General features: G+C 40.2%; 1 protein-coding gene across 1 annotated transcript; it reads right to left on the bottom strand.

Moving 5' to 3' along the window:
* Positions 1–407: 407 nt before the first annotated feature.
* On the bottom strand, positions 408–2,712 carry LOC308385739 (thiosulfate:glutathione sulfurtransferase). Its single transcript, XM_080864869.1, has 4 exons — positions 2,418–2,712; positions 1,809–1,931; positions 1,558–1,720; positions 408–699 (listed from the first exon to the last, which is right to left on the bottom strand). The coding sequence occupies exons 1-4, from the start codon at positions 2,596–2,598 to the stop codon at positions 645–647; spliced, it is 522 nt and encodes a 173-aa protein (XP_080720995.1). The 5' UTR covers positions 2,599–2,712; the 3' UTR covers positions 408–644.
* Between the last annotated feature and the right edge of the window lie 9,478 nt (positions 2,713–12,190).

Genomic DNA, 12,190 nt, shown 5'->3' with positions numbered 1-12,190 from the left:
TGACAACAACAAAAAACCTATAATAATAATAATAATAATAATAATAATAATAATAATAGTGGAATTGTAAACTGCTTTGGTGGCCTAGAAAAGCGCTATATAAATGCACTCCATTATTATAAGCTCAAAGTGCGGGCGAAACAGCCACATGCTCATTTGGGCCAATGGAAGTAAATTTTTCTCACCACTTATTTAAATGAACATTTTAATGAGCTTGTCTCCTGTATTTTTACTTCTGTGCTGTCCTTTTTTTCAGTGTTTTCATGGAAACATCAATGTGGTAAAAAGAAAAAAGAAAAACAAAACAACCAAAAACTTGAATATAAAATGGACAGGTGGGTTGTTTTTTCTATACTAATTAGATATTTATAATGACAAAGGAAAAAAAAAAAGATTTTAACACAATGTTTAATGTTTTATAGCTTTTATTTAAAGAACCTTCATATTCATCAGCTGCCAATTCATGTCATATCTTGAAGCAGGATAAAAAGGGCACTTGTAATATTTTTAGTAAAGTTACAGCAAAACTGTTAAAAACTTATTTTGACAGTACTCTTGAACAAAATAAGAAATATATCCCAGTCACAGTGCATTGAATAAAAGGAACAGTACTTTGAAGAACTTCAGTGCAGATTTCACCCGATTCACTTTCCTTCTCGCTCGACCCACTCTGAGTAGCCTCCTTTAAAATGTCTCGCCCTGAGGGGGGAAAAACAAAAACAAAAGCACAGATAGAGGAGCTTAATCTCTTAACACTGTTGTTTGCTTTATATTCAAAGGTCGCCCACAGTTCAGCAAGTCAAAGTATCACCTGAGGACACTTCTCCAGCTGCAGCAGGAATGCACTAATTATATCACATGGATTGACTTCTTGGGAGACATCTAAATGTAGCAGAAGTGCTGTAAAAATAACTAATTATCTCAATTGATTGATGATTAATGTCTGAGTTTTTTTGTTTTTATATGCACATACATTTTTTTCCTTATAGGCCAAATGAGACTTCATGTAGATTTGTCAGTAGAAAAATATCTGTATGGAAATCGCACATTCACAAAACTAAGTAAATAATTTTCTTTCAACCCGTCTATCAGAGCCAGTGAGACTGCATGCAGTATAAAACCTGCCATCCAGTCTAATCTCCTCACAGTGTATCTGATCTTCACTCGGCATAACCTGATCTGCAGGACGCTCGTCTGTGACCTAACTGCCCATTTTGTTGCTGATCCCTGTCCAATTTGCCAACTTAACTTGTAAATGGCCACATTTCTCCACCATCGCTCTGTACCATTAGCCTATACCCTTAGAACTGGTTCTGGAGAAAGAGAAAACACTCCACAGCATAATCTACAGAGCTAGCAACACAGGTTTTTGGCCATGCCCCAATGTTTTCAGACTTTGTAAATCTCTCAGTGACGCCATACAGTATTAGACATCACCTCTCCATAAATTTACCCTGGAAACACGCACATCGCATTCCCACAGTCAATTTCCACTAGTAGTGTGCTTAATCTCCAGGTTTGTTTTGCATAGAAACAAGCACATGTATTACTACTTACTTGCTAAATCCCAGCTGATGAGCGATGCTCAGTGCTCTGGTGCTCCTGATGCCACTTCTGCAGTGAAACACAATGTTGTCGTCAGCTTTCGTGGGAGCCTTCACTTCAAACCTTTGCTCAAAGAGCTCAGGGGACAGTTGCAGAGACTCCTCCAGGTTGTCCACTGACATGCATACCAACAAAGAACACACATGTTAACTACAAATGCAGGAAAACAGACAAGTCCCTACAAGTTTCAGAACCCTGCTTACGTGGGACGTTGATGGCCTGGGGAATTTGTCCAGCCTGGTACTCATCAGGATTTCTCACATCAAAGAGCTGAATGTTATGGCTTGCCAGCATGGTCTTCAGCTCTGAGTAGGTCACCACTGAACCTGAAAAGCAACAAAGAAAGGAAACAGGAAGAAAGAGTTTTAATTTATTGTTGCTTATAGTGCTTATATTCGTTGAAAATTATGTGAAACCACCATTTCCTGATTTAATTAGAGTACGTGTTATTTGAACCCCTGCTGATGGTAAACACTGTGGGGGTGAAATCAAAGTGCCACAGCTAAGCTACAGTATTATCCTCTCTTTGAAATATTGAGAGAAACTGCTTGTGTACACCTGCAGTCCATTCAGCTGTGAAACTGCTGAGTATAGGTAGCCATAAACACAGACTGTGACACACACAGTCAGGGCAATTGACGATTTAAAACAGCATTCCAGCAGTTTAACACAAAATACTATGAGATCAAACTATTAATATTAGTTACTAAGAAATATATCTGTAGACTCAAAGTGACATGCTGGACTAGTATTATAAGATTATTATTTTATTCCTGTAAGAGGATTTCGACAGGACACAACGACGGTTTTACCGTTGTCTGATGCTTCTTCGCATTTCGGACTCGATGTTGAAAAAGTCCGACATATCGACCCAAAGGTCGAGTAACACCTCCGGTGCGCCTCCGTAACACCTTGGCAGAAACTCCGGGACAGCACGAAGGACAGCATTATGCACACTACTGGACCGCACGAACTGACACGACCTAAATACATACTGCTACTTTATTGTTATCACCAAATGACTACATTCACTCAGCCTGTTTAATGCTTCTTCTCCTTCTTTTTGGGAGGGGGTGCTCCTTAAATAATGGTGCGTTTGGCGCCGATCTCAGGATGTAGCAGTTATAGCACCAACCGCTGGTAAAAGGGCTTTCATTCTCTGCCGATAGAGGGCAGTGAAATCAAGCAGGTTTGTTGCCATTTTCTGTAGTCCCTTTACTTTAAAGGTTTATACATTTCTACAGTAATCTGGAGACACACATATCATTGCGACAATAAACTAACTGACTGTTCGAACATACCTGCCATGTCTACTTTAAACACTTGACAAGTTTAAACACTTCTTTCATCTTTACGCTGTTTTTTTTTCCTTCTCGGCCTGCTGTCATTGGACGCCCTGCTTCCGTCTCAGAGCTGCGCTTGCGCATATAGAAGCATATGGACGTCCTGTGTTGAAGCACACAAATCTGTGGTAAAAACGAATGAATAAGAAGAAAGAAGAAGAAGAAATATCCACATAATAATATGTTATACACAATCAGTCATTGATAACTTCAGTGTAATAATTGTCAGTTTTCTTTTTGCTAACTAGCTCCATACAACTTTACAAACAGTTAAACTTAGTTAAAAACATTGATGCCTGTCCTCTGGTAAAGGAAAGAAATGCGTAAGATTTGGACAACAGCTAAGAAAGGGTTAAAAAAAATGTTTTCAGGTGATATTCTACCCTGAATAAAAAGATTTTTTTTATTATTATAGCACCACGTCTCTTATAGAGTGACTTTTCTATCTTTTCAAAGGAATAGTTAAAACATCTGCTGGACGGTGCTCAGGATGTTTTATGAGTCTGTGGTGTCCAGTCGAATCCTCTATGTTATTGGTGTGCTGCAGCAGCAGACTGAGGGTAGTGCATAACAGCACTGCTCAATAATCCGATTCATGTGGCCAGCAACGTCGTTGATGTGGAGCTTGACTTTCTGACGGATGTTTCAGAAAGGAGGATGCTGTCCAGGTTACAGTCAATACTAGAGAAATCCTTCACACAGGATGCAGGAGCATGTTCAGCAAAAGACTCATTAAGCCACGATGCATCACTGAAGGCTACAGTAAAGCATTCCTACCCGTGGCTGTCAAACTTCATTACTCTTCTTCATGATGCCTGGACTGTATTCACCTGTAATATCTTATCTATAGTGCACATTATTTTTTTAAGTGATGATGATGAGAGTTGAGATAGCCTTTATTTGTCAGTTGCAGGTCTTTTGCCCACAACCGAGATGACAGACGTTGCCGACCGTACATACAATACAAACATCACATTGGGGAGACAGGTCAGGCCAGGTAGCGAGGAAAAAAAACATCGAAATGTGCAACACAAAAGGATAATACAGGAATGCACAAGTATCAACACACCATAACACAATAAACACAGACAAGCAACATGGGAAAGTGTTCCAGTGTGGACATCTGATCTGGGACCGCTGCAATCTTCGGCTGCGCCTCCAGCTGACCCGATGTCCACATCATGGGGGAGGTAAGCGTTGGAGTTGGCGTTGGATAGGGAGGGTGAGTTTGCAATACTTAATTTTAATTCAACGTCACACTTTGAGAGTCTTAGTCTGACTTATTTTTTTTATGCAGAAACTTTACATTTAGTAACTTTCATGATTATATTTTATATGAGTGTCTGTTAAAAAAACTAACAATAACAGTTTAGAATGGAACTAATAAGTCAAGTCAAAGTCAAAGTCAAAGTCAACTTTATTTGTCGATTCTGCCACATGTACAGGACATACAGAGAATAGAAATTGCGTTACTCTCAATCCCTAGATAAATAGCAAATGAACATTTAAATATATTTAAATATAAAAGTGATTAAAAATGCAAGTAAAATAATTAAAAAGTAAAAATTTTAATAAATACAATTTTACATATAACAAAAAAGCTATACAATATACAATATAATGGGTAAGTGACATTGAGTGTAAACCAGGCAGAGTAGTGCAAATAGGCAAATAGTGCAAATGGAGATTTAGTAATGTACGGTAAGAGAAAGTGTAACAACAAAGTCTTATGAGGTAATGGCAGTCCAATGCTCCACAAAGTGACTGGTAACTGGTGCAGGCCAGTGAGTGAGTCAGAGAGTGTGTGTGTTTGTGTGTGTGTGACAGAGTTCAGTGAGACCGTGGAGGAGAGAGGGGAGAGGGGGCAGAATCGGGAGGGAGTTAAGCTTCCTGACAGCCTGATGGATGAAGCTGTCCTTCAGCCTGCTGGTCCTGGCCTGGAGACTCCGCAGTCTCCTCCCCGACGGCAGCAGCTTGAAGAAGCTTTGCATTGGGTGCGTGGGATCAGCCGCTATGCAAAGGGCTTTTTTAGTGAGACGGGTGCTGTAAATGTCCTGGAGGGAGGGGAGAGAGACACCAATGATCCTCTCTGCAGCTCTCACTATGCGTTGGAGGGTTCTATGACAGGACGCATTGCAGGCTCCAAACCACACAGTGATGCAGCTCGACAGGATGCTCTCGATGGTGCCTCTGTAGAAAGTGTACATGATGGGGGCTGGTGCTCCTGCTCTTCTTAGTTTGCGGAGAAAGAAGAGACGCTGCTGTGATTTCTTGGCCAGTGCTGTGGTGTTGTACGTCCAGGAGAGATCCTCTGTGATGTGCACACCCAAGAACTTGGTGCTGCTCACTCTCTCCACAGACGCTCCGTCAATGGTCAGAGGAGCATGTTGGGTGTGCATTCTCCTGAAGTCCACAACAATCTCCTTCGTCTTCTCCACATTCAGAGAGAGATTGTTGTCAGCACACCACGTGGCCAGGCGTCTCACCTCACTTCTGTAGTCGGTCTCATCCCTGTTGCTAATGAGACCCACCACCGTTGTGTCGTCCGCAAACTTGATGAAGAGGTTGGAGCTGTATGATGGAGTGCAGTCATGGGTCAGCAGAGTGAAGAGGAGGGGGCTCAGCACACATCCCTGCGGGGCCCCTGTGTTTAAAATGATGGTGCTGGATGTATTACTGCCAACCCGTACTGCTTGAGGTCTTCCGGTGAGGAAATCCAACAGCCAGTTGCACAGTGAGGTGTTGAGCCCCAGCTGGACCAGTTTTTGAATGAGCTGTTGGGGGATTATAGTGTTGAATGCTGAACTGAAATCTATGAACAGCATTCGAACATATGAGTCTTTTTTGTCCAGGTGTGTGAGTGCCGAGTGGAGTGCAGTGGAGATGGCATCATCGGTTGAGCGGTTGGGCCGATACGCAAACTGGAAGGGATCCAGGGAGGGGGGCAGGACAGTCTTGATGTGTTGCATGACTAGTCGTTCGAAGCACTTCATCAGGATGGGAGTAAGTGCAACAGAACGGTAGTCATTAAAGCAGGAGGGAGATGACTTTTTTGGAACCGGAATGATTGTGGTGGCTTTAAAACATGTGGGGACGACAGCCTGGATGAGTGATATGTTGAAGATGTCTGTGAAGACATCAGTGAGTTCCACTGCACAGTCTCTCAGTACACGACCAGGAATGTTGTCAGGACCCGGAGCTTTACGTGCATTGATCCTGCTGAGGGATCTCCTCACGCTGTCCGGTGACAGAGTCATCACCTGGTCACCAGGAGGGGGTGGGGTCTTCTGTGCAGTGGTGCTGTTTTGGACTTCAAAGCGAGCAAAGAAAGTGTTCAGCTCGTTCAGCAGGGGGATAGTGCTATCACAGGTCTGTGGTGGGGGCTTGTAATCTGTGATGGTCTGAATGCCCCGCCACAGGCTCCGTGAGTCTCTGCTGTCTTTGAAGTGATGAGATATTTTCCTGGAGTACTGTCTCTTAGCCTCTCTGATGCCACGGGAAAGGTTGGCCCTAGCTGTCCTCAGGCTTGCCTCGTCTCCATCTCTGAAGGCAACATTCCGAGCTTTCAGCAGCCTGTAGACCTCTCCTGTCATCCATGGTTTTTGATTGGCCTGGACAGTTATGGTTTTCGTGACTGTTACATCCTCAATACACTTGTTGATGTAGGCAGTAACAGTCTCTGCGTACTCCTGGAGGTCAGTGGTGTTGTTATAGGTGGCAGCCTGCTTAAACATGTTCCAGTCTGTAGTATTAAAGCAGTCCTGTAGAGCCTCTGAAGACCCCTCTGGCCACACTTGTATCCGCTTACGAACCGGTTTGGTCACTTTAACGAGCGGTCTGTAAGCAGGCATTAGCATGACAGTGATATGGTCTGAGGCGCCGAGGTAGGGGAGGGGAAAAGCTTTGTAAGCTCCTCTCTGGGTGGTGTAAACAAAGTCCAGTGTGTTATTTCCCCTTGTTGGAAAGTCTATGTGTTGTTGTATTTTTGGAAACACGCACTTTAAGTCTGCATGATTGAAATCCCCAGCCAGGATGAGAAAAGCATCAGGATGGGCTGTCTGCTGCTCACTGATGTGCTGGTACAGTTCATTCAGTGCCTCATTCCTGTTGTTGACATTGGAGGAGGGAGGGATGTACACAGCGCACAGGAGTATGGCTGTATAGTATTATGTATAGTATATGTAAAGTATTCTGATCATGTCTTTATTTAACACATCTGCTTAGAAATGTCTGCCTTCTTTTCAGGGTAATGGAAATAAATGACAGCTGCTACGTGGCTCTCAAAGGGACAAAAATAGATGTGAAAAACTGAGCAGTAGTGTTTCTTTGTAGCCATGATGACAGTTACTCACCATCAGTTTATAATAAGTTCATCTGTAATAACACCAGCAGTGAGAGTTCATCAGGAATGTGAGCCTCAAGAATTCAGTGCTTTGTAAGAAAGTTACACTTTCCTGCAGAGACACTGCAATGGGGGTTGAAGAAACAGCTCTCACATATGATGCTGTTTCATTCACATGACCTTGCTACTGAAAGAACACCTGCACATCCTGTTGTTGTTTATCTTGCAAATCAAGTAAGCCTGAGAACAATTACCCCCCAGTGTGCTTAACGGTTGGTCTATGACAGCTTTGTTTTACTTCCTTACACCTTAGTCTTTCAACTTGTGAGCCCGCTGTTATCTTTCTGATGCTTCTCTTCTGTTGATTTGTTACACTTACATGTAAAGCACACCCACCCTCTGATTTTTGCCTCCTCCCTTACTTTGTCAGTGATTCCTGGTGGTCCCACTCTCCCGCTCAGTAACAACACACCAACACAGTAAACTCTTGGAAAAAAAAGAATTTTTGTGATTTGCAAAATTATTTTATTGGTTAATTTGTGATTTTTTTTAACATTACAAAGCTTTCCACTTACTTTTGATTTAAGACTATTTTTAACTGTTCAGAGAACTCGGTCAATGTTTGTTTGGGATAACACGATGTCAGTGCTGTGGTTGAAATCCTGATGGAAAAAGCATGAAAACAAGTCAGTTGTTAAATCAGGCTCGGAAAACCTGACAGCAGGACAAGAGCTGACAATTTGCAGATGGTCTGATGTATGTAGCCACACTCACTTCACTGCAGGGCTTAAGAGGATAGACGTGTGACTCCTGGGACATGAAGGGTTTGAACGTGTATTTTTGGCACGGCATAATTCATTGGTCTGTGCATGGAGAACCTTTTCCCTTTATTATGTGCAAGTGTCATTAGTTGTATCATCCACCATCCATATGTGATGGCTCTGGCTCAAAGGGAAGGACAAAATATGGAGACCACACATGATTTGTATGAAAAGTAAAAATTGTTAAAAAAAACAACCCTAAAGTTAATAATGCGATCAGTTAATCAGTAATGTATGTAGTGTGTGGATGTGTGTTCCTGTGCTGTAGATAAATCGGAATATAAAGCAAACAAAGTTCAAATAAACTCAAATTGCCTGAAAGGGAAACACAGAAAAGTTGCAAACACTACTCTAAATAATTTTACTCTAATACCAGTAACCATCAAAACCTGGAATACAGAGGAGTGAGGGTCATTACACATATTTATTCAGAATAAAACAGTTTTTTGTGTGTTTCAGTTCTAGGGGATGTCAACATAACTGCACAGCTACACAGTAACAGTCAGCGCATAAGGAAATACAGTCATTTAACTTATTTTTTAAGGAAATAACTCAAATAACTGCACTGGCATACAGAAGCCCATTTTAGTAACAATCACTACTGTGTTGTGATGTCAGAGTAATGTCACTAAAGCTGTTTTAAAAAAGCTTCTTGAAAAGCATCCCAGTGTTTTAAAATGTCACAGGGACAGCAAGTTTCAAATTTCAAGTTTTATTGTCATGTACAGATAAACAGTGTAGCCACATTTATCCATAATGAAATTCTTTGGCTTGTGCTCCTCAGCTTTACATGAGCATATAGAGATTGTGCAGTTATATTGAGAAGAAAATAACAGAAAATAGCAGTGGTAGTAATAAAGTAATAATAATATTAATAACAACAATAAAAAGGAGAGGAAAAAAGTATTAAATATTAGAGAATTTAGTTGGTATTTACAAGTTTGTGCAAGAGTATGTGCAGCACTAACAGCAATCATATTTCCCTTGTATTGGCTTGTCATTGGTGTAATTCCCAATGTGATCATGTACCATTACTGTGCCACATTATTTTCTCTTTCCCTTCACCCCCAACCAATCACCATGTGTCTGCCGGAGGCTTCTTATTGCTAAAAGGGACTTTTTCCTTCCCGTTGTTGCCCTTGCTCAAAGGGGATCAGTTGATTGTTGGGGGTTTCTCTCTTATATTGTACGGTGTTTGGTCTTTACCTGACAACATAAGACAGCTGTTTTTATCAATTGGCACTATTTATATTGAATTGAATTTTATGGATTTTCTTTAGTTGAATTGAATTGAACTGAATTGATCTTATATTAGTTTTTAACTTAATAATTTTATCCTGTTCAATAAATAAACAATAACTCAAAAGAATATTCTTGCCGTGTATGGTTTATTCTTTATTTCTGTAAGTTCTATGCTCGTGTAGATTTGGACTTTTTAAAAACTTTATGCTTCACTGTGAATGGCAAAATTTGTATATTTTGTTAAACATTGTTGACTTTATTGATCTATGCTGGGAAATAAACCTATTGCCTCCACATGAGGACATACTTTTAAAAAAAACAAAAACAAAAACAAAATGCAAGCAACAGCTGTGTAACAAAGTAATGACTTCCTGTACAAAGATGTAGTTTTCATACTTCATGCTAGTACTTCAGTGGGTCTAAATCATCACAAATAGTCAGGAGAAATGAAAAATGCATCCCAAAGATGAAGGGGAGACAATTGGCAACATTACTTTTTAAAATTGTCACAATATGTGACAAATACGGATACTGTTCAGCGGATGTAATAAATGATGTGAATAATACACTAAATGTAGGCTGAGTTTTTCAAATGATCGTCACAATATCACTTTCTCTCAACATCTCCATCCTCCAATTACTCCAGCAAACACCTACAAAGCCCTGACCTAGAGATCCTGTTTAGTTCCAACAACTTAAATACTGTTAGTTTAATTACTTTTAAACAATCTGTAACTGCTGAGTTTGTGTTTATCGCCACACCAGGGAAAGATTTTCTTGCTGCTGCATGTGGGATAGTCTGAGAAGGAGGGTTTCCACGTTTTTTTAAAAAGAGGGTACCAGAGGAGGACAAGAACAAGAGGGCCCGCAGAAAATCTGCTCATCTTCTGCCCTGTGTTTTACAGATTTATTACACAAAAGGTGGGAGTGCACAAGCCTTTAAACATGAAACAACTATTTTGCAAAGTGGAAAACATATTTAAAAAAAACCCAAAAAACTTTTTAGTCAAGCACAAATTGTATTCCAGTGTAGCTTAATGATGCACAAGTATATTCAAAGTATCTATATAGAGCTGACCGTTTCAAAATAATAAAAAACGTATTCATGTTTTCATTGCAGCTGCTGCTGATTTTAATTATTTTTATATTGATCGGTTGCATGATCTATAATAATGCAATTTAAGTGCAAAATAATTATTCTGTAAAATCAATATTATGGAGTAAAAAAAATATGATATTTGCATTCAAAAATATAGCAGTATAGAAGCAGAAAGTCGCAAAGCATACAAATATTTATATTATGTACATGTACGTTAAAGTATGTATGTTAAAGTAAGGGTGTATCAAGTTACACTCTTTCTGGTCCTATTCATGCGATCATCTAAAGGTACTTGGTGTGTGTGTGTGTGTGTGTGTGTGTGTGTGTGTGTGTGTGTGTGTGTGTGTGTGTGTGTGCGTGTGTGTGTGTGTATTGGGTGCGGGGGCACACCATGCCCCCTATGGACACACCACTGAGTCCAATGTGATTGTAGCCTACTGTATACAAGATAAACCTGGGAAGTCTGTTAAACTGCTTTTTAACATGTTTGCAAGATATGTATGTGTCTTGGTAATCTCAAATTACACTTAGAAATTTTTGTTGGTCTGCAGGCTGACATCTGCCAATGATAAATGGATTTTCCACATTCTTATCGTTTAACTAAACATATCTAAAAAAAACCCCATATCTTTTTTTTCTTCTAAACACTTTAAAAACATTAAGGCAATAAACAAAAAGATACTTCTTTGACCAATATCTGCATTTTCTCAGGATTGCACAGTTACAAAACTGAACTTACATTTACATAACAGCACAGGAAAACACATTGCTCGAACTCAAGCAAGATAAGGTGCAACAGTGAATTTATGATATTAAAATTACTAAAATGTCTCATAGAAAAGTACTTGCTTCACACATTTCTGCTCTGCATTAAAGCAAAGCTGAGGAACATGTAAGAATCTGGACCAAAAGGTCTTTTGGCTGGATGAGCTGCATGTCTCAGAGTCTAGGGCGGTATGGTAGGAGTGACACACCCGCTGGCCCTCGTACCTCGTTTCATGTGTGTTTTTAGTTTGTGTAGGTTTTTTTTTTTTATGAGCGAGAAGACAAATGTGCTCCAATTATAAGTTTTCACAATTGATTATCAAAACGGTTAGAATTTCAAATTTGTTTTCCGTGGCGCCATGGGCTTCCTCTCTCTGGCTCAGAGGCAAAAGGCTCCCGCGCCCAGGCAGGAAACACTTTTTAATATGTGTGATAGTTTAGGCCTTAGGTCTGATGTCGGCTCACGTGTCTTTTTCTGCAACTTTCTGGACATCTCCTTATTTAGAGACGCCACTTCACCCATCACCAGACCTGTATAAAGAGATAAGCAGAAACAGAGCTCCCCAAACCCCAGAAATTTCCGACTAGTGATGCCTTCACCAGTGAGACAGACCCTTCCCCTCAAATTCCTTAGAGAAGGGCGTGCAATAAAGTATAAAACAGAAATATGTGATGCTAATTATAAGATATTAGCCTTTATTTTCTTAAAAATAAATCCCAACATTTGCTTCTCTCTTCTGGACCTGCTTATCTTTGTATTTTAGTTAGAGCTTTCAATAAAGCCGTTTTGAATTTTATTTGGTGCTTTTGAAATTTTCCGTTTTTGTCCATCTCTGTCAGACACACAGATAATGTGGCAGCTACAGTAAATGCAGTTTGGATACAGTGACACTCAGAGTGAAATGAAGACCGATAATTGCTTTTCACTGGGGAAATATTAGATCTGTAAAATATCAAAATTATGCATTAGTCT

The sequence above is a fragment of the Rhamphochromis sp. 'chilingali' genome (assembly GCF_963969265.1).
Source record: "Rhamphochromis sp. 'chilingali' genome assembly, chromosome: 18".
In the NCBI taxonomy this organism is placed as follows: Eukaryota; Metazoa; Chordata; class Actinopteri; order Cichliformes; family Cichlidae; genus Rhamphochromis; species Rhamphochromis sp. 'chilingali'.
The sequence above is the reverse complement of the archived record's forward strand: the minus strand, read 5'-3'. Positions and strand labels throughout refer to the sequence as shown.